The sequence below is a fragment of the Dipteris shenzhenensis genome, chromosome 27, assembly GCF_047967505.1.
Source record: "Dipteris shenzhenensis isolate YYH24624 ecotype China chromosome 27, Dip_SZ_1.0, whole genome shotgun sequence".
In the NCBI taxonomy this organism is placed as follows: domain Eukaryota; kingdom Viridiplantae; phylum Streptophyta; class Polypodiopsida; order Gleicheniales; family Dipteridaceae; genus Dipteris; species Dipteris shenzhenensis.
Window position 1 is genome coordinate 45,562,056 of NC_141622.1, and position 23,099 is coordinate 45,585,154.

The window sequence follows — 23,099 nt, forward strand, 5'->3', positions numbered from 1 at the left end:
TAATGTCCTAAATTGAAACAACAATATCTCATCGAGTTGGTTGAGGTCAAAAACCCATCAATGTAATTGTCCTAAGCTAGCCCTATGGTGAAAACATAAATAAACATCAACATAATTTGCATACTATGTTTTGTAATTGTCTAATTGTTAGCAGCATAATAGCAGCACTACGCTGCATAGGGAAAAAGCAATATATTTCAAGAAAAGGAAAGTCATGGTATTGTGATGTAAGCAGGTTTGATGAGCATACATTCTTGAAACAACACAACTGGCGATCCTAAACTAGCACGATAGTTAAAATTATTGTTTTGTAATAGTTTACTTGTTAAGTTTCCATCGGGCTGTGGTTCGGGTCAAAAACCTGGTTGACTTGGACTTAATGTGATTGTCCTAATCTAGTCCGGTGGTTGGAATAGCAATATTTTTCTTTGTAGACATATTATTGATAATATAGGTAATGCTTATGTTGATAGTAGAGCTGCTGGCATTCTCTCTAGAGATCTAGTTGATGATTGGACTATGCATCCTTTAGTATGTCACGGATGCCCTATCAGTGCACTCTTTTGAATATGACTAGATGAGTTTGAACCCTCTTGCCTTATTATGGGCAAAGAGGTTAGGCTCACTTTATATGCATTTTAGATTTTTTCCTATTAGTTTTGTTAAGAAGGGAAACTTTTATATTGGTGTCGAAAGTTTGTATGCCCTAATAAAAATAAAGACTTAAAAATTTTGCCAAGATTTGAAACTTTTATGAGAAAAAAATTAAACTTTCGCGAGGATTAATAACTTTTCCTTTAAAATTCAAAAGAAAATATATGATTGATCGACAATGCAAAGCATATCCGATGGGCACAATACTTTGCACACATGAGGTCCCACACTCCCAAGTGGAGCACAAGGTGTAGATGATATCCTGCTAGATGGCAGCCAAGGGGAAGACAAATATTTAATTGAGTAAATTTAAAGGTGAGTTATTTGAGTACATTGTCAAGCAATTGATGGTGGGAAAGCTTCCTACCAATTGGTTAGAAATGGATTTGGTATCATAGTAGATTGTGTTCAAGAACTATAATGTTTGATTAGAAGGAAGTTTGATAATCTGTAGGATGCCTCTTATATCTACGTTAGATATAAGAAGACTGATAATTTGAAGGATGCCTCTTATGTCTACATTAGACATTGTAGTAACCACACGTGAATTGGCTAGCCAATATGGGAATACAATTTTTCCTTGGTTCTTATGTACTCTTACCTATTGTATGCTATAGTTCATTGAGAAGAGAAGGTCTGCTAGATAAAATTTAGCAAAAAGCCCAATAGCTACTACAAGATTATGTGAAAGTCCCTATGGTATTATTGTTCCAGCCAATTGTGTAGAGAGAGAGAGAAAGAGAGAGAGAGAGAGAGAGAGAGAGAGAGAGAGAGAGAGATCCTTTGTTTTGTGTCATCTATGCCCACCAATCCAAGCTGCGAGAGAGAGAGATGAGAGAGAGAGCACGAGAGAGAGAGAGAGAGAGAGAGAGAGAGATCCTTTGTGTCATCTCTGCCCACCAATCCAAGCTGCGCGAGAGAGAGAGAGAGAGAGAGAGAGAGAGAGAGAGAGAGAGAGAGAGATCCTTTGTGTCATCTCTACCCACCAATCCAAGCTACCAGAGAGAGAGAGAGAGGGGGAGAGAGAGAGAGAGAGAGAGAGAGAGAGAGAGGAAGGGGGAGAGGGAGAGAGAGAGAGAGAGAGAGAGAGAGGGAGAGAGAGGGAGAGAGGGAGAGCAGGAGAGAGAGAGAGAGAGAGAGAGAGAGAGAGAGAGAGAGAGATCCTTTGTGTCATCGTTGCCCACCAATCCAAGTTGAGAGAGAGAGAGAGAGAAAGAGAGAGAGAGAGAGAGAGAGAGAGAGAGAGAGAGAGAGAGAGAGAGAGAGAGAGATCCTTTGTGCCATCTCTGCCCACCGATCCAAGCTACCAAAGAGAGAGAGAGAGAGGGGGAGAGGGGGAGAGAGAGAGAGAGAAAGAGAGAGAGAGAGAGAGGGGGGGAGAGAGAGAGAGAGAGAGAGAGAGAGAGAGAGAGAGAGAGAGAGATCCTTTGTGTCATCTCTACCCACCAATCCAAGCTACCATAGAGAGAGAGAGAGAGAGAGAGAGAGAGAGAGAGAGAGAGAGAGAGAGAGAGAGAGAGAGAGAGATTAACATCCGTGGGAGGCCTCATGGGCCTATGGGACAAAGTGTGGAATACACTAAAAGGAAAAAACTCGTACAAGCCACAAAGGGCTGGAGCAAAGGGCGTGCTAAGGCCCTTGCTGAGTACTATGCTGAAATAAAGAGCTCAATAGCTCAAGCAAAATCAAGTACAAACCATGTCATATCATATCATATCATGTACTATCTGAAGTAGGGTGAGAGCTGGAATTGGAATTAGAACTAGAACTAGAACTCAGAATCTCAAACCCAGCACTGTGGTGGCTTGTCTAGGAGTGGTGAAAATGTATCGGATATGCGTTTGTCAAGCTGTCTCATGCTTGGTGGCAGAGGAGAACGTGGTTTCCTCGATCTCTAAACCCACTCAGTTATGTTCAGAGTTCGGAGTGACCCCGTGTCTTGAACGGTCTCCTCAGAGGAAAGATGTGATAGGTCAAACCTCAATTAAGTGTGCTCTCATCGCTCTCCGTGTCATGGGTTGCCTATGCAATCCTCTCTTCACAATCTGTGCTGCCTGCATATCAACTAGCTCCTCCTCCTCCATGCCACTTTCCTGGAGCTGACTCAAATGGATAGAAATCTATCTCATGCCGATATGTCTGGTGAGACTCAGTCCCCTGTAGTCTGGTCACCTCAAGCCAATGCAAACCCAGACATGGAAGTGGACCAATCGTGACTGTGGGCTGAACCCACTCCCATACTGATAGAGATAGTGGTACAGCCCCCGAATCTTGTAGTAGACTGGGCAAACACAGAGAAAGTGCTCCTCTGTGTCAATCACTCCTAGTGTATATAGCATGCAGATCCATAGCTCTCTCGGTATACGTGATGCTGTCCGAGCCTCGATCTTGAACTGATGGGATGAAACTTGCATCTGCCCAATGGCAATCCTCAGTGCGTGTTAGACTCCTTTGTCCTCGAGATATTGGGGTGTGATGATGAATCCCTCCTCCGAGACTCTCTGAAAGTCGTCGTGCAATGGTAGAACTGGGTCTTGGTGGGGAGCTCCTGATCTCCCCCCTCCCATTTTTGAGATGTGTGGAGCTGGAGGTATTCTAATAGTATGATACAGTTAATCTCATCTTGTGGGATCGACTCATGGGGTGCATCCATACTATACTGAAAGGGAGGGAGCCTATCCATGTGAATCTCATGTCTGGAAAACCATGTGGATATACGTGCATACATGTGTCCGCCCTATCTCAGATAGTTGTCTAGATGTAGCCTTGGTAGTCTCCATTGGGGTATGTCCCAGACTTTATGAATGAATGTCATTCTCTAGAAGATGGCATCAATTTGTAGTGGTGTCATGGCAAATGCAGGACTGAGGGCTTGCTCCGAATCACCCTAGATCCCATACTCACCCGTAGCCACTTAATTCTCCTCCACTCTCCTATCGATAGGTCAGCATACATGATCAGAGTCGTCGCACTAGCATATTGAAGAGCTATCGCTTCATTGGTGTATCGTGAAAGTGTGCTTGGAAGCACTGTCTCTCTAATCGGGCTGAAGCACCGTGCCCCTATGTGCAGTGCATGGGCTGCATGTGTCATAGTGAAAAGGGGTCCTGTGAAGACTACTCCTAAATAGGTGTAGGAATGCACTATCTCCACTGGCTTGTCTCGATAAGTGAAGCTGAGTTGACGGAGCACTGCATGTGAGGTATTGAAGACCATAACCTTGGTCTTTCAAAGGTTGACTGTTAGGTCTCTCTCTCTGTAGAACACTATTGTGTGTGTGTGTGAGAGAGAGAGAGAGAGAGAGAGAGAGAGAGAGTTTGTGAGAAACCTGATACAAGCAAGCTCAAATGGTGGAGCTACTAACGAGCATCAACACTCATGCAAAAAACAAAAAATAAATGCTACATAATCATATCAGACTAATAGTCATCTCAATCATCACTATCATCATCATCAAATAGTTTGCCCTTTGAATACAAGTGAAATATTTTCCAATGTCACAATTGTGGTCTACTCTAACCCCCCTCATCAAGGGTGGGTGAGCGATGGCATAAAACTAGAGATAGAATGGTGTCGGCTGCCTGTGTGCGTAGTCCACTCTAACCCCCTCATCAAGGGTGGGGGAGCAAGAGCATAAAACAAGAGATAGAATGATGTCGGCCGCCTATGTGGGTAGTCTTGCATTGTCTCCTAGTTAGAGCTCTACATCTAACAAGGGTGATCATGATCCTTATCGATCGCACTCCCACTCTAAACATGGAGGGAATGTCTCCAAGCATGATCTATGTGTCAACCCTCCGTCTGAGCTGAACTTTCACTGGATCTCGATCTCGACCACGTCGAGGGTCTATGTGGCCAGACCAAGGAGTCAAAAAGTAAGCACTTGGTTTGAGGGTCCTAAAAGTGTGAGCGAAAGCACTGCCTCTCTAGCCTGGCCAACAAGGCGTGTCCTATGCTCAAGCGAGCATGCATCGCCGGTCTCATGTTGAAAATAAGTCCATATAAGATAACCCCTAAATATGTGTATGACAAAACAATATGGACTGGTGATCGATCAAAGGTAAATTGCTCTAGATGCATAGCGACCCGAGATGTATTCAAGATCATAACCTTGGTTTTGCCAAGGTTGACCTTCAAGTCATGTGACTCACAAAAGGATCGTAGTGCATCTAAGTGCCTTTGGAGGCCCTCTATTGAGGATGATAATAGTAGCGCATCATCTGCATATAGTAAGATATGAATGAGAGTGGCATCCAGACCCTGTCTGGACTGATACTATGTCGTAAAGTGCCATGACAACTCAAATAACCTCCTGATCATAATCCAAATCCTACAGGCTCTTGGAACTGCATCAAAGGCTTTGAGGAAGTCCACTAAGCAACAATAAACATTGTGCTTCCATGCCTTCACCTCCTCAAGAATACAGCTGAGTGTGAGAATGTGATCCATAGTCCCATGATCATGTCAAAATCTAGCTTGTCCTTATGCTCAAAGCCCCTCCATCTCTGCAAATCGACTAATCTCAGTGTCAAGAACCGATGCATAAATCTTGGACACAACACGCCCAATCATGATGGTCCTGTAGTTCTTGGGCTCATGGGATTCCTTGCCTTGTGGATGTGTGAGATAGAATTAATAGTCTGAGTGCGTGGGAAGCCAATGCAAATAGCTTCACAAAAGAGCTTTACTAGGATCAGGGCTAGATATTAATCCCATATGCAATGAACTCAGTGCATAGACCCTCATGATCTTTCGATCATCAATTATGAAGCTTCATCACAACATCCTTAACACCCACACATGAAGTGGGATGAGGTGTATGCGAGAGGTTAGGATCTAGCTAATATCGAATGTCGAATAATGTGCATGCATAATCATACCAGATTGTAGTGTCAGTGAGAGGTGAAGTGGAACGTCATTCTAGAAATCTATGACAAAAGTCCTTGGAGTTGTTGGTAAGCAAAGTGTTCACAAATTTCTCCTCATTTCCATGGATAAAATCATGTTTCTTCCTCACATATCATTTCATGTTCGTTAGGAAGGTTGTGTTTAGTTTCAAATCTAAGTCGACGGCACAGAGCCTTACACATATAGGTGAAATGGGCCACCTATGTGGGCCAAGCCATTTGAGGGAGCCCCCCCATGGCCTAGGCGGGAGAGCTGGTTGGACGGTGGTAGTAGGGCTTGCAATGTGAAGAGGGTGGTGTATCGAAGGGCTACGAGGTGTTGTAGCAGGCAGGGAGCTTTGGGTGAAGGAGTAGCAGATGGGGGGGTTGTTGTGTGAGAAGAGCCACTGTAGACATAGGCAGGTGGGATAGTAGCAGACGAGCAGGTGGGGTAGCATCAAACAGGCAGGGCGTGGGGCACCAGTAGACGGGCAGGGTAGATGGGGCACAATAAGTAGCACGGGTAGGAAGAGGGTGAGGCGAGGCGACACAAGCAGGTAGGAGGGTGAGGCGAGATGGGCAGGAGGGTGTGGAAGCGGAGCAAGAGGGTGAGGCGGCGGAGCAGAAGGGTGAGCTAAGGCAGAGCAGGAGAGTGAGGGGACGGAGCACGAACATGAGCCAAGGTGGAGCTGGAGGGTGAGGGCGCATTGTGATGCAATTGAGAGAGAGAGAGAGAGAGAGAGAGAGAGAGAGAGAGAGAGAGAGATTTACTTGGTGTCCAAAAAAGTCTATGAGACCAAGGAGAACTAAAATCCAACATGAGAGTACACTACCCATCGAAGGAATTGGGAATTGGAGGTGTTTATCGTACCTCTTAAAAAGGTGTCTATTTGAACATCTACTAAAGGCCCCAAAAAGTTATGAAATCGGAGGTGTCTATCATACGTCTGAGAAAATATTGATGATGAACTAGAAACTAGAAACACTATGAAAGAGAGACTCTAAGTGTTCAATCACGAGTAGTCTAAACTCTATGTGGGACCCACTAGGGTCTTGTTGAGAGTTCTCTTGTCTTTGGATATCTACTATCACTAGCATCCTTAGTTCATGTGTAGGGGTACTATTTGTGGGCAACATGAGGTAGTTTGGTATTGAGATGATGCAATGAGTTAGGGCGAGTGCTTCTCGAAACTGTATCTACTTTCTTGGTGACCTGGCATACCTTAAAGTTAAAATTTAAATATTGGCACCTCCCATCAGAAGCCTATGATCTCCTACCATTTGGGGATGTGATGTATGAGAAGCCTCATGAGTGTAGAGTTGAGGCAGGTGACCTCATGTATGATGAGTGCCCCCCATGAGTGCAACACATCTTTGGTTTGGGTAGTCGGACGCTACTCACTTTTGTGCATCCATGGGTGAAGGGGTATTGGTATCTCCCTTGAATCTCATAGTATTTGGGGCATCTTATCTGGACATGCTCCTTGGTCTCCACTTTGTGTGTGCATGTGCATGCATGCAAGCACTAAAGCTTTCTTTACATCTACATTACGCGGGCATGTGTGAATGATAAATCCGCTTCGACACATTTTTACAATATAAATTGTCCGAACGTTTGTGAATCGGGTCTAAGCAAAATGGTGAGGGTTTTTTGGAATGTGTGTACTGGGCAAGGTTCCTCAAAATTTTCGAGTTTGTACGTCAAAAGTGACCTTCGTAGCGCCTTCCACTTCTTGTGGTTAGCGGAGGATTGATCTCCACCATCCAATCACGAATGTTTCAAAGCGGAAAAATGCCCATGATCCACAACAACTTCAATTTCCTACAGCCCTCGATTGCAACTCGCCATGTGTCAAGTTCATCATCCCTCGTTGGACGGTTCGCTGCCACGTGTCTCGAGCACGTTCGGGAATGTCCTCGCCCTGCCCATTCCCCACTATGTATTTCTCCTACGAAAAGTACAAAGAGGCTGCATGTGTCCATTCTCCCCTAATGTGCTACTTACTATTAGTGTTTCAATTGCACAAATGCTGCGTACACTCAGTTTTGCTTGTCTACGAGCGCGTATATCCACATTGCCCTCCCTAGTATTGGGACATGAGGCATCTGCCACATTTTCAACAAATATGGCTCCCGCTAGCGAGCATGGAAAATCAAGCCTCGGTCACGATCGAAATGGACATGTTTTCCCTGCAAAGAATTACAAGGCCGTACTTTCAGAACGTGCTCTTCTCAGTCATCAACAGACCATATCCCAAGAACGTTCTTTCTCGTCCAGCGACGCTAAGCAATGTGCTAAAGAATCTGTCAACCTCACTGAAATCGCCAAGTTTGCCGCCATGGCGGAGACCTGGTAATTAGCAATAAGAGCAATTATAAGTTTTTTTTTCCCCCCAATTTGATCAGACGTTTAAGACGTGGTCACGACGCATATCGATTCAATTTGATGGGACGTTTAAAACGTCCACGTTCTCAGTATATTTGCGTAGGTCGCTATAATCAATAAGATTTGACTTTTAAATTGTGAGTGAAACGTATTCCATATTCTAGGCTTACCTTCACCACCTATCCATAAGGCTAATGATATAATTACAGGACATTCATGGTGGGCCATACTTTGGCTAAGCTCTATGGTTCCGTGATTGAGCAGGAGCCTATGGACCCGAATAATTACAGGACTATCATGGTGGGCTACACTTTGGCTAAGTTGTATGGTTCCAATATATTAGAGGAGAGAGAGAGAGGGCGTTAGAGCCCTAGGACAGGATGATTTGTGATGCAACTACTCTACCTTAGCGTGGAAAGCCCTCAACAATGGCCCTGCTAAAAAAATGAACGATGAATGGAGCCAAAGTATCAAGTCGACAACTCAAGGAATGCTAACCGTTGTAGTTATCAACATTTGGAGTTTTTACTACACGGTCAGTCTAATCCTCATGGCCATGGAGGAGAATGCATACGCCCTGATACAAGCCACAAGAATTAGAAGTGGAGGGTCAATTCCCACAGGACGTAGAAACGTGCCTCATGGTCCTGCCAGTGGATGAAATTGACTTATGCCAGCTACAGCAGGCACACTAAGCAAAGCTAATAGCCAAGCAAAAGAACCTCTATACCGAGCACTTAATGGAAGATCGTGAAGGCGAAAGGGAAGAGCAACCATACAGCAGCTAGGGGCTGAGGAACTCATCTCAGAGCTAGTACAGGGGAACCGAGGAGGCACCCATATATTAGAGCCTTATCGAGGCTCACCTTTTTGGATTATAGAGAGTCACCTCCTGAAGTAAATTCCTCATGTGAGAAATGCAGGCTTACGACCCGTCCAAGCCTCATAAGGTGTGATAGTTTGCAATGCCTTTGTGGGACATCTGTTCAAGATGTAATTAGCACACATGACCGCATCCAACCACAACTTGTTAGGCAAATGTTTGCCTTTCAACATGCACCTAGCCATCTCCATCACTGATCTATTCTTCCGTTGAACCACAGGATTTTGTTGAGGAGTATAAGGCACTGTGCATCGATGATGTATGCCACGTGAAGCAAAAAAAACAGCAAACTCCTTTGACATGTATTCCTCCCCCCTGTCTGTATTAAGGTGACAGCCCACTCTCATTCTCAGCCAAGGCAATAATATGCTTGAAGCATCAAGAAACTTCAGATTTGGATTTCAAGGCGAAAATCCAAGTGTACTTGGTGAAGTCATCAATAAAAGTGACAAAATAATAGAAGCCCCCAAGAGCTGCAACCCTCATGGGTCACTATGAACTATATAAAGCTTGTGTGAAGCACCAACTTGAAGAATGGGCTCAAGGAGTGGACTCCGGATCACTTAAGCAAGCTCCAAGTATCTCCAAATGCTAAGCACGAACCTCGAAATGAAGAAATGTGCTTCAAATGGCTGGCATGCACCATGAGACAGCTAGAGATAGCAAAAACGCTGCAAAAACCCCCGAACAGCCTGAAATGGAGACCATACAGAGCCGTACTGCAGTAAATGCTTCCATACAACAGTCCATACTGTTGTACGGACCACACGTGTGAGTTCTGGAGCAGTTAATGCAGCCGTGCAGCACCGTACACATCTTAAATGCAGGATAGCAGGTTTGTACAGCCCCAAAAGAGCATTAAATATAAGCGTTCGGGTTCTATACAGCCCGTACCGAATGTCGAATTCCATTCAGCAGGGTGCTGACCGTACAAGGAAAAAACTGCTCAATGAAACTGAAAAGCGCCTCAAAATGCAGCTCCCTTTGCGGTGGATGCTCCAAAATTCGATCTTATCGCGTCAAAATGAGGGTTTTTGCGACAGAAGTGCTTGGAGAGGCCTGAAACACTCACAGGTGTATAGAAACCAGCAAGACCAGCAGGAACGAGGGCTCAAGATGCTGCCAAACAGCTTGGGAAAGCTTTCAATGGCTGAGGGAATGGGTTCCCAAGGTGCTCTGATACCACTGTTGGCTATGGCAAGCAATGGAAGCTCAAAAATGGAGATGAGAAGGAGAAAAACGAGATGTTGTAATAGATTGCTGCAAAACTGAGAGTGGAGGCTCAAGAGGGAGCCAACATAACAAAATCCTAGGGCTATCTGCCCTAATTGGACTAAGTGTCGCAACTGACTTAGGTGGTATATGTACTAACTCTACCAATAGTCCTAACTAAGCCTACAAGGACATACCAAGGAATAAGTGGCACCTATGGATAGCCCATAGAACAGCCTACCATATCAAGTTTGCAGAATAGTCTATGTCTCTTCCTTTGTGTGTATATTTACTCAATCCTCGCAGAATTGTGTGAGCTGCGTGATCTGAATTCTTATCCACATCCTCTTCTTCAAGCATCAAGCATCCAAGCATAAAAAAGCATCCAAGCATCACAAACCTCCTTAGAACCAATCGTGTGCTTTTGTATTTGTACTCTGGATTCGGATTCAAAACTTCCCCATTGCAGATTCAAGAAGTTCTCCTCGCTTGATTCTTGCCACAAGTTTGGAATCAAAGCAGTTGAGACCGAGATTGTCACGTGTAAGTTTTTTATCATCATGCCACATATGGGTTTTAGGGGCTAAAGAAATGACAAGCCCGAGGAGAAGTCAAAGTCATATACAACCAACGTAACAACCGAGGAACTTTTTTTGGTCCTTGAGCATTGTCAACTCAATACTGATAGTGGTGCTTCTAAGCACATGTATAATAAGAAGGGATGGTTCAAGGCGATGAAACTCATGTATTCAAAGTCAAAGCGACAAATTGGAAATAGCCGGTTAAGGGGATTAGGGGCACACCATTCTTACAGGAACTTACTTTCTATTAGCGAGATGACTGATATGCCAAGGAGAGTACTCATGTGGCTGAAGGACACCGGCAAGGTGCTGGCACGTGAAGTGATTGGTTTTTTACAAGGTCAATGATTTGTTGGTCTAAAGGGGATATGAGATTTTTGCATGAAACCATGGTTGTAAGATACGTTAAGACACGACACGTTAGACACGCTTCAGACACGAGTGTCGTCTAAAAAATAAGACACGTAAGACACGTCATTGCAATAATAAATATTTAATTAATATATGTATAAGAATACAAGTGTACAACTTGCTAACATAGCTAGCAGCTAGATTCTAGTAGTACAATAAGCTACACTTAAACAATGCACTTGCACAATGTGGACATAAAAAGGTAAAGTTAAGACTCACAGCTCAAGAGCTTGCAAGTCATGACACAACTTTAAAGGTTTAAATTGACAATTGAATCTAGATATTCAAAAATCCAGATAAACAACTTAACAAGAGGCTAGAGGGCTACATAGATTATGTACCAATCATCATAGATCAATAAACATAAATATCATGACAACAATCTGTCAGTCACATGTGACATGAATGAAATCTACATCTCGATACATATAATAGGAAACTTTCGACTGTCAAGATTCATCCTAATCCGAATATGCAAGGTCACTGCCACTACTGGATCCAAAGTTGCCATCAATGATATCATGGTTAAGTCAAACTCAATGTTTGTTGTTACACCCCACCCACCCCCCAAAAAAACAAGAGTGTCTGAAGGTGTCTTAAGGTAAGACCTGTGTCTTAAGTGTCTTAACTGTCGTATCATAAGACACGAGTGTCTTAACAACCATGCATGAAACATTTGGCCACATTAGTTATGGGACTCTTGTTAGAAATGTAGAAGATATTGGAGCCCGTATGAGGAATGCACGGAGACATGGGGGGGCTTGAGCGAGAGTCATGTGGGCATGAGACATGCATGCCACATGGGGAGATCAATGTGGATCTGGAGAAGGGCTGCTGCCCATGGGTAGCATAGGAAAGAAGATGTGCAAGGATGCCAGGCAAATACACAACACTAGTGATAGAGAATATGGCCACGTAGACGAAAAAGCCAGCAGTGGTGGTGAGATTTGGGCCTGGGTTGTGGTAGGATTGAGGATGGTTATTTTGGCTGTTCTTTTTAAACTATCTTAGATGTTAGTGTCCTTGGTGAGAAAGAAAGAAAGAAAGAAAGAAAGAAAGAAAGAAAGGAAGAAAGTTTACGAAAGACTGATGGGTCTATGAGACTGATAAAAACTTGTTACAAACAAGCATAAGGGTAGAGCTACTAAGCGAGCATCATCACCCATGCTGAATGCTAAGTCCTAAAAATATATAGTTAGATAGCATCAGTTGTGTCATCAATATCATCCTCATCAGTACAATGTGACCTCATGATGGTGTAGGTGTCAAGGGGGACTCGGGGGAAGGGCGAGATCGTGATGATGTGTAGCCTGTGATGGAGTGCGGTGGGTGTCTGTGGGTGCAGTCTGTCTCGGTCTCGTGGTGATGACAGACACCTCTGGTCTGGGTATGTAAGGAGCTTGGTGAGGGCCCAAGACCGTCTCTGAAGAGGCAGCGATATCGGCCACGGATCTCATAGTACACGGGGCATCTGAATACGAATTGCTTCTCAGACTCGATCACTTGTCGATCACACAACGTGCATATGCAGTCCTCCTTGGGAATCCCCTCAGCTCGTCTACTCTTGATATAGAATCGGTGCGATGACACTCAAAACTGCCCGATGGCGATCCTCAGTGAGTGCGGTAGTTGGATCTGCGTGTATTCTGGGGGGATGATGAAACCCTCCTCCAAAAAGTGGAGAGTGATTTTTTATCACACACTTCTATTGAAGTTTGGTCTATCTGATTACCTTTGATTTGGTTCAAATTCTTCCTTTGGTGTTATGTTCTTCCACTGCGTGGGAAGTCTAGCTTGGTATCAAGGTGAGTCAGGGTATATACCTGGATTCTCCAACATGGTATCAAAGCTAGGGATCTTGAGGGAGGTGAGATCTAACCTTGGAGATATATGCCTTGGTGATCAAGCCATCTCATCCAGAGAACATCTTTGACAATTGGAAGAGAAGGCGTGACAAGAGGTCAGTTTGTGTTTGAGTGGGAATTCTCTTCGCAATTAAATTGTGCCGATCTCAAGCTTCTGTGCAGTGGGTATGCTGAATGGTAACCAATTATCTGATCTAGAAGATAAAGATCCAGAGCCATTTGGTTGCACGTGCATCGTGGGAGATGATTGAAGGAAAGGAACAGAAACCTGTGGATCAAGTGGATGCGGCAAGCAAAGTAATGAAGGCTGTACAACAAATGCGATCAGAGAATGGATGCTCAGAGATGTTAAGGGCTCTCAATGATCATACAGTTGGCGGCATCTGCTTTGAACTTGGATTATTTTGTGTGACCTTATATATGACACTCCGAATCCAACTGTTCATGGTGAAGATGGAAAAGGGACTGTGTAAGTGAACATTTTGGCAAGATCAAAGTATTGAAGGATGAACTGACGGTTGTTGGTTAGAAGTTGGAAAGTTATCAGTTGGACACCCTCATGTGTAGTAAACTGAGGAGCTACAATGATTTGGTGACGACCCTTACAGTGAGAGCCATTTGAGCTTGAGGAGCTTGATCTAGGAGGAAACAAGGCAAAAGCTGTTCGAGGACGATGACAATGAGAAGGCCTTTAATGCTGCTATCAGTGGTAAAAGGGCAGGTAAGAAAAAGACGAGCCCAACAAAAAGAATAGAGGTAATGAGGCTTTTGAGGACGGTATGTGACATGCTTGGACATTCAATGAAGGATTGCTGGAAGAAAAGGCTGATCAAAAGAAAAGGAGGACCAGTCCATGGAAGATGAGCCTGGAAATCAAGTATAGCAAATGTAGTGTTAAGGAGCTGGTTTTAGTGTTAATCCAAGCAGCTTTGAGATTAGATATGCGAACTAGGGGTGATAAGGCTCATATCCAATACTAAGCAATGGTTACAAGATCTAGGATCCTTTATGAAGGTGAAGGATAGAACAGTTTGCTCAAAACATGTTAAGAATGAGCTTGTGTTCATTATGAAGGATGAGGATGGAAATGGCCACTCTCAGATATGGACTGTGAGTTTTTGACTGGCATTAACTGGAGCATTGGCTCATAATTTCAGAGATGTGCTGATGGGAGTACTTTTGGGAGGTACTTGGCTTGTTTGGACAGCAAGCAACAACAAACTAGGACCAAGGGTACACAATCTCTTTATGTATTTATGCTGAATACAGTAGCATGCTTGGAACTCGATGTTTGTTAAGCCTTGTTGGTATACAAAGCTCTGTAGAGGTGATGCTGAGAGGTGAAGTTGGTTTTCAAGGCTTCTCAAGGAGGACCAGTTGCATGATGTTGAACGATATTGGTGACTTGGTTGAAGACTTATGTCAGAGGCCGAGGAGCCATATGATCGAGAGCTGTGTTTGGTACCTTGTTGGGATCACGAATCGCGAATCACGATTTGACTTGAGTGGAGCTCATTTAGAGGGATAATTGGAAGGAGTTTTAGAGTTTCTGGAGGATTGTGATTGCGGATTGTGCTGGTTATAGATCGGTTTGAAACAGACCCATGATAGTTGGTACTTTGTAGGGTTTAGTATGTTGTCAGCTTCAGAGGGGGGGAACTGGATCCTGGATGTACATGTGGGATGTACTGGGGTGCCTTGATGTATCCGACTGGTTTGTGATGAAGTTTGGTGGTGCCACTGAAAGATGGTGATGCTGAGCCAGCACAAATGAGCAAGCACAACTGCTGTCAAGCAATCACAAGCAAGCAAGCACGGACCTTGCTTACTGGATCCAAGCAACATACACAAACCAAATCATATCCATCATGCATAAGTCAAGTCAAAAGCATAAATTCTTAATTATAATTAAATAAGCATCTAGGGTTAAAAGTTTTACCTTTCATATAGACCATGATGAAATTATCCATGAGCATGCTAGATATTTATATTTGTCATTTTAAGCACAAACATCACTTCTGTTGGAAAATAAAGGTGGAGGTTGCTTGCTACAGTCAACACTCCCGTGGTGGAAGATTATGTAATCGCTGCTGCCCAGAAATCACACAGTCCTATTTCAAATCTCCCTCATTTCCTTAATGTGTACAAAAGTGCATAGAGAGAGATGCAGACAGTTATTGAACTTTGCTCATGAGAGTAGAAATAGTACAGATATATTGTTCCAAAGATGTACAAAACCTTGTACAAAGGTATGCACAGTGTGCCACAATCTAGCAGCTAAGGTGCTGCCTAGATGTGGACCCTTGTCAATACAAAACTGTTTTCCTACCTCCTCCTGGCTCCTTCAAAACACTGTCAGCCTGCGTGCTCTCCTAGAGCTTCAGTGGGCTGCGTAGTGATGCCCTGCAAACAGACCTCCTTACTGCTCCAGTGGGTAGCCAATGGTGGGGTACTGTTTGCACCCTGATCCTTGAGCTAATGCTGCTTTTGTCTGCAGCCAATGGTGAGGTACAAGTCTCCCTGATTCCCGTCCTCGTTGCTGCTCTCATGGCAGCCTGTTGTCAGGCTCTGATGTGTATATCTCTGATCTCCTGCTGCTGAATCCTCAGCCCAAACCGAGGCACCAAAGACCCAAACACTGAATGGATAACTGTGCCCCCCCCCTCCCCCAAAAGGGGCCCTTTATATAGGCGGGTATGCCCTCAGGATTAGCCAACCAGATCTGCAGGACGGGCCGACCAGTCTGCAGAGTAGCCCCACCCAGCAGCCTGGCCATGACTGCCGACCCAGATCTACTCCAGACTACCATGTGGCAGTCTCATGCTGGCCCGACCTGGTCTGGTACAATTTTGACCTGCTGCAGTACTTTCCCGACCTGCTGAACTGCTGTTGCTGTGTGCAGGGCCTATATTATGGCCCTGGCATCCCATGTGTGCTGCCCTTGCAGAGCCTTTTGCTTGAGCCATATCCAGATCATCCCGCAGCCTCCTGTCTGCTCTAACCATGTTTAAGCTTGCTAAGTTATGCTTGCTTTGTTGTGCTGATTATATCAATAAAACCATGAAAAGCTAGTTTCTGAAACAATGTAATATTAACAGGTGGGATACCAAAGGACCATTCAAACCACTTCATATGATGAATCCTGTTCGCTTATCTTTCATCCGTTCAGCTTTATGCAGACACTTCAGGTGTGGATCTTCTCAAACTCTCTCCTCATTGGTTGAGAAACTAAGCAGAACACTTAGTTGGACTAACACAGTCTGGCCTTTCTTGAACTTATATTCTGCATTAGCCCTTGAGTTGTTATTTTATTCCAAAATGTAAATGTTTATCCGACAGTCCCAAGATGCATAATGCAGCACAATAGAGACAGATGAGGGTTGATTGTCAGTGTTTTAACACTTAAATGCAAAATGAATTCATTGCATAGTTTTTATCTTGTTTTATTTTTTGATGATCCACATTATTCCCCTTTTCAGGAGGATGCCAAACTGTGCAAAACCTTTAGAGGGGCTGACCATTGTAGATGTTGGCTGTGGGGGAGGGCTCTTGTGTGAGGTAATTTGATCATGCAAGTTGTTGTCTACTATGCAGTGTAGCTGCAACATGTCTGTGACCTGAACTAGAAGTGGATTGGTGTATCCATTTTAGGTCGTTAATTGTGCAATCTCAGCTTTTAACTTTAAATTAAAGGAGAAAATTATGGAGAATTGCAAAAGCTGAAGGCTAGAAGGACATGATAGCTGGGCAACTGCAAGCTTAGGCCTTAATTTTGGGCTTTTGTTTTCCTCATACTAAAATCTTTCTGGGTCTTTTACTGATTGATAATTTTCCTTTGAAATGCTTGTAGCCATTGGCTCGGATGGGCGGCCAATTGATTGGAATTGATGCTGTTGAGAAAAACATAAAAGTTGCAACAGCTCATTCTGTATCTCTCTCTCTCTCTCTCTCTCTCTCTCTCTGCACTCTCTCTCTCTGCCTGCATAGGGATTGTAACAAAACATTCAACAGATTTCCAACCCTCCACCCCTTGCATGGACTTGCCTCCTCTGGTCCCCCCTTCTCTCCGTTAAGGAAAAAAAAGAAAAGTGCATCGGATTCTTTTTCTTCCCCACTATCAGAAATGTGTGCAAATAATTACCGAGGCTACCTTAGGTCATTATTCTCTGCTCGTCACTCTTTCTGGTAGTGAAGCTGAGATTAATTCCAGGAAAATGCCGTCATACTGCTCATCAAATCAAATAAAAAGAACGAGTGAGTGATATCAGAACAGTTAGGGTTTATATTATTGGCTGATTTTTTTTGCTATGCTTACTCACTTTGTGATGTTATAATTTTCTACTCCATGTTAAAGCACGAAATAAAAAATTGAATGAGAGGCTGTTACAAGAAATGTAACAAGCTAGGTTATGAACCAGCGGAACCAGACAAATCCATATGTTTTTGGATACTTTTCTGATTCTGTATTTTGACGTGTGGGGGTGATGGTTTATCATGCCTGTGACCCAGATTGGATGAACAGAAAATACAATTGTATGCAGGAGAAATGTGTTTATGCGTGTGGAAGCATGCATGAATATTTGTTCATTTTATTTTGCTGTATGGATTTCCATGTATCCCCATTACCTTGTGCAAGGTCACCAAAATGGCCAATGCCATTTTATGTGTGTCATAGAGAGCTTCTCAATGACATATATTATATACCATGTGTTTTGTGTAGCAGGAGGGTTTTAGAATATAAGAGTGCAGAACACAATGTATTGATACCTACTTAAACCACCCATGTATTCTTGAAAAAGCTTGTTTAATAAATAAAACCAAAAACTCAAAAACACACCCAAGATACTTGCCGAATAGTGCTTTATCTTGCAGCCCCCTCCCCTCTCAGCCTGCTCCCCCGTCCGTGCTCCCCTGCTCCCTCTACCGCGCTCCCTACCCCTGCTCCCTGCCTCAGCCCTCCCTCTACCCCGCTCCCTCCCCCCCCCCCTCTACACCCCTCTCCTCTACCCGCTCCCTACCCCACCTCTGCCTCCCTCTCCTCTACCCCCCTCTCTCCTCTCCCGCTCAGCCCGCCCCCTCCCCTCTCAGCCCGCTCCCCCTTCCTTTCTGCCCTGCTCCCTCTACCCCTCTCCATACCCCCGCTCCCTCTCCTCTACCCCCCCCTCTCCCTCTCCATACCCCCTGCCTCCCTCTCCTCTACCCCCCTCTCTCCTCTCCCGCTCAGCCCGCCCCCTCCCCTCTCAGCCCGCTCCCCCTTCCTTTCTGCCCTGCTCCCTCTACCCCTCTCCATACCCCCGCTCCCTGCCTCAGCCCTCCCTCTACCCCGCTCCCTACCCCCCGCCTCTACCCGCTCCCTACCCCCGCCTCTACGTCCTGCCTCTACCTCCCTCCCCTCTACCCCCCTCTCCTCTACCCCGCTCCCTCCGCCCCGTTTCAACCCTCTCCTCTCCCCCGCTCCCTTTCCCCCCGCCCCAGCCCTCTCCTCTACCCCCCTCCTCTTCTTCCAAAATCCCCCCTCTTCCTTCTCTCGCACCGTTTTTTGGAGCGGACGGAGCCTCAAAAGTGTTCTAATCGGCCTCCTCACCTCGATTGGCGATGGATATTCCGTCAACCAATCCTACTCCACCTCCACCGGCCGCGAAAACTATAACTTTTTCTAAAGACGAGTTGCAGCAGCTCAAGAAGGACGTAAGATTGAATGCTCTACCACGTTGCTCGAACGCATCTTCGGGTCTCACCCTTCCAGATCCCAAGCCAGAGACTGGATGCTTGCGGCTCTCCCCCCAGACCTCACTCCACGATTGTTAGATGTTTGTCTTCTGGGACGAGGTTTTTTCCAGGTTGTTTTTTTTGGGGGCTGAGAGGCAGAGGAGGGGAAGGGGTAGCGGAGATTTACTTGGGACGAATTGGAGAACCAGGTCAGGTAAATAAAATGTGCATCTCTCTATCTCCAAGATTGCATTGGAGCCAATGATTGGCATCTTCGTTGCAAGGGTTTTGTGATAGTGGTTGGGTGCAGCATTTAGTGTAGATGTTGTCTTTATGTACACTTTTCCAAGTTTAGGAATGTTTTTTTAAGGCAACACTAGCAACTGCCATTTCTAAGCCCAGGTATTCATTTCTTGCAACATGGAAAAATGACTCTGTATTTTTTGTCTTGAAAAGGAAGCTATTGAAAGTGAGCCAGCTTTGTTTTAATGATATCTAATACTCGTAAAGCAATGGTAAGCATTGATAATTAGTAGTTTCTTTAGTACTCAGTCCAAAAGTTTCCTTCATGTGGGCTAGTTCTAACAAAATTAAAATACTGGAGCACATGGTCTCAGTTTCCTTTTTCTTCGGAGGAAATTCTTTTTCTCTTATTTGAACTAGTGAGTAATTTTCAGTCCGCACCTGTTTGTTTGTTTTTTGGGCAATTTCTTGAAGTCTAAACAGCAATTTTAATCTTCTTCACAGATTAAAGATCCTGTAACTGCATCAATACAGTATCGCTGCACCACTGCTGGTACAGTTTACGTTACTATTTTTTAAAAAGCATTCCTATATCCCTTTTCTGTACCACATTATCATGGCTGTGCATGTAATCTAAAAGCCAACCTAGTTGTATATTTTAGTGATGCATTATTGTCTTCCACAGAGCAGTTGGTAGAAGAACAGCTGCAGTTTGATGTCGTGGTTTCACTTGAGGTGTGGCCTTTCTTGTCCACATGTTTAAACATGACTAGTTCTATTGGCACTTTTCATAAAAAAGAGCACAAGAAAAACCTATACTCTGTTCTTATCATCTCTGCTCCGGCTTTAGCCAGAATTGTGCAATGAATAGGCTTGGTATGGAAAAAAGGAAGAAATCAATTCAGGTTTGCATGTTTAGACTTGTAGGTATCTATTATGCAACTCTTCAGGTATAGATTTGAAGCCAAAGTTAAATGTCTGGAATGAATAGCTAGATGGTCTATGGTTGTGTATCAGCCTAGGTGCATAATTGTGTCGTGTGAATTGAATTTCAAGCATATGGTGGGCAAGGTCTGGTTTTTTATGGGAAGGTCATCCACAAACAAAGAGGCTTATGCTTTGGATGAGAGGACTCTTTTCTTTTGCGGGGTTTTTTGGGGAGAATTGCGGGTTTATATTATATTATATGGAATATGCAAATTTACATCTTTTGCTGATACAAAAAAACCCACAACATGGGTATCAGTAGCTCCCACATGGGAAAAATCTGAACCAGATAGGCATCAGAGATTAAACTAATCCCTCAAATTTTCCACCATATCACACAGCAGGTTCCAGAGATTCTTTGGTTCTTCCAATTGCTCTTTGCCCAAAGCAATGCTAATCCCTACTATGCGTGAAGCTGTAGCAAATCCGCCATGAATTTGTCCACCAGAATGAAGGTTCCAGCACTGAAGCCTCAGAAATCAGTGTGCCTTGCACTAGACAGAAGCTAGGAGTGAGGCATCCAAGAATATGGCTTCAGATGCAGGAAAGGAGAACTTCTGTTGCGAAGATAGTTGAGAAAAGCTTCAGAAAAGGCCGAGAATGAAGGCACCCAGGTCCAGGGAGCACGCTAGCAGCAAGAAACACCAAGGGGAGGAGAACTGTCGTGGAGAAAGCTTCAAAATTGACTTCAGCCAGCAAAGGGAGAGCTGCAAAAATCCGCCATCTTCAGAAGAAGACTCCTCTGGTAGGGGAGAAGACCCAGAACAGCAAGGAAGACTAGGGAAGGGCTCCAAGGCCTTCCGGGTGCTTCCAGATGTGACACACAGTCAAACTGAGTGGCCACAAGTCAAACAGAGTGGCCACACATGTTCCACACACATGCATGGCAAAAAAGGCGTGGGATTTTAATCCCCCTAGGGGGTTAGTTTGGAACTCATGACCCTAATGCTTGAAATTAATGACCCTAGTATATAGGACCTCTAGTGGGTCAATTTTTAAAGCATGATCCGAGTGAACTAAACCAATGACCTTAGAGAATAGAACCACTCTAATAGCACTAGGAGTTGCACGTGTTGCACATGAAATCACAGGTACCCTTTGGACATTAACTAATGCCCCTAGCCTAGCACTCCTAGGCCAAGTGTGGGTAAATTTTTAAAGCATGACCCTAGTGAACTAAACCAATGACCTTAGAGAATAGAACCACTCACTACAATCGGCCTTTGACTGACAAAGGAGTATAATTGATAGCATGAACACGGTACATCCATGGCATCCCAAGCAAAACATCAGACTCAGGTAAAGGCATCACATAACAATCCTCATATCCCTGAATGTGAATCCGTAGCTTCCCTATGATAGGAGTGACAGGAGTACTGAGCTCCGGATTAGCCATATTGGCCTCACAAAGAGATCCATTTCCTTGGATACATCATCTCATGGGATGGAGTAAGGATGGACCTTGCCAAGATAGAGGCAATCAAGAATAGGCCTCCATTGAAGAACCTACATGAAGTCTGTAGTTTTCTTGGCTTGTGTTCATATTACAGGCGCTTCATCCGCCATTTTGCTGAGATAGCTTCACCTTTACATGCTTTTCTGAAGAAGGCAGTGACTTTTGTTGGGGAAAGAAAATTGCAGCATTCAATGAGCTGAAAGAAAAGTTATGCTGTGATCCTGTTATCATTTTGCCGGAGTTGCGAAAGCCTTTTGTTCTTCAATGCGATGCAAGCGGCAACAGTGTTGGTGGAGTACCTATGCAGGAAGGCAGAGTGGTTGTATATGAGAGCAGGCTGCTCCGAGATGCTGAAGACAACATGAATGTGTATGAGCAAGAATTGGTAGCTGTAATACATGCTCTTACTCTGTGGAAGCACTATCTTTTAGGTGCTGATTTTTATGTGCAAACTGATCATCAATCGCTGCGATACTTTCTCACTCAGAGAAAGTTGTCAGAGAAGCACATGAGATGGGCAAACTTCTTTTCCATCTTTCATTTTCAGATTGTTCATGTGGCTGGAAAGAAGAATGTAGTGGCTGATGCACTTTCCAGAAGGCCACATACGGAAGCTATGTCCAAGAAACCACAGGTATCTGCAGTTACTATTGCTTATCACAATGAGTTAGATCTCATGAAGGAGTAGTATGCTACAGATGATGCTTTTGCACGTATTTATGATCACCTTATGGAGGGCAATCGGCATGATCATTATACACTCAAGGAGGGATTCATGATGATGCATGGTAAGTTGTGTGTGACGCAACCATTGAGGCATAAGGTGATCACTGAAAGTCATGCCCCACCATATGCATGACATAGGGGTATTGAGGCTACAATCAAAGCAGTGGAGCACTACTTCTATTGGCCTTCTCTACGGAAGGATGTTGAGGCTTATGTTAGGACATGCACCATTTGCCAGAAGGTGAAGTATGATAGGCACAAGCAGCCCGCTTTACTTCAGCCTTTGCCTATACGAGATAGACCATGGCAGAGCATCGCTATGGATTTTGTTTTTTGATCTCCCTTGCACTCCTTCTGGTCATGATGGCATATGGACTATAATTTGCAGAGTTAGCAAGAAGGCGCACTTCATTCCAGTAAGGAAGAAGATTACAGCCGAGCAGATGGCAAAGGAATTCTTGAAGTTTATTTTCAAGTATCATGGGATGCCTGAGTCTATTGTGAGCGATAGAGATCCACGGATGACCAGTATGTTTTGGAGAGGTTTGTTTGATAACATGGGTACCACAGTACCTAGCGATCACACCTATGAGGTGCAGCTTCCAGCTGGGAAGCAGTTTTGGGATCGCAAGGTTGAAGCGCTTCCTATCCGGATTCAAGCCTACACTGGGGTTCTTACATGTTATGTTATGCACCTGGAGCATGTAGACTTATTGATCGGAATAGAGTGGTTTAAAACCCACAATATTCAGATTGGATGGACGGAGCATGTAGATAAGGACACCCAATTTTGTATTCAGTGTGATAAAATTCCCTCTTCTCAGGGACCTATTGTATCTGCGATGCAGCTTCGGAATATATTAAACACTTCTCATTATGATGTTTATCAGTGTGTTTTGATTCCGCTTTCTTCATTTGTTGTTTCTGTAATTAACAAGAATGATTTAAGTGTGTTTGAACACCGTGAATTGAAAATGTTGTTAGATAGTTTTAAGGACGTATTCCCTGCTCAACTGCCGGAAGGTTTACCTCCAGAACGGGCAGTAGATCATCGCATAGACTTAGTCCCAGGGGCTCAACCTATCAGTGTACCCCCTTAT

At 44.3% G+C, this 23,099-nt stretch overlaps 1 protein-coding gene across 4 annotated transcripts in view; it reads left to right on the forward strand.

Annotated features, from left to right (window-relative positions):
- The first annotated feature begins 7,529 nt into the window (after window positions 1-7,529).
- Window positions 7,530-23,099, forward strand: part of COQ3 (coenzyme Q 3) — a 128,245-nt gene continuing 112,675 nt past the window's right edge. For 2 of the 4 annotated variants that reach the window (XM_087398415.1, XM_087398414.1), the window contains exons 1-6: window positions 7,530-7,893; window positions 15,977-16,066; window positions 16,358-16,436; window positions 16,729-16,806; window positions 19,335-19,383; window positions 19,516-19,565. In XM_087398415.1, the coding sequence (XP_087254541.1) occupies window positions 7,568-7,893; window positions 15,977-16,066; window positions 16,358-16,436; window positions 16,729-16,806; window positions 19,335-19,383; window positions 19,516-19,565 (672 nt within the window). In that variant the 5' untranslated portion in view covers window positions 7,530-7,567. The remainder of the gene's footprint in view (window positions 7,894-15,976; window positions 16,067-16,357; window positions 16,437-16,728; window positions 16,807-19,334; window positions 19,384-19,515; window positions 19,566-23,099) is intronic. The other 2 variants (XM_087398416.1, XM_087398417.1) reach the window with 2 other exon arrangements.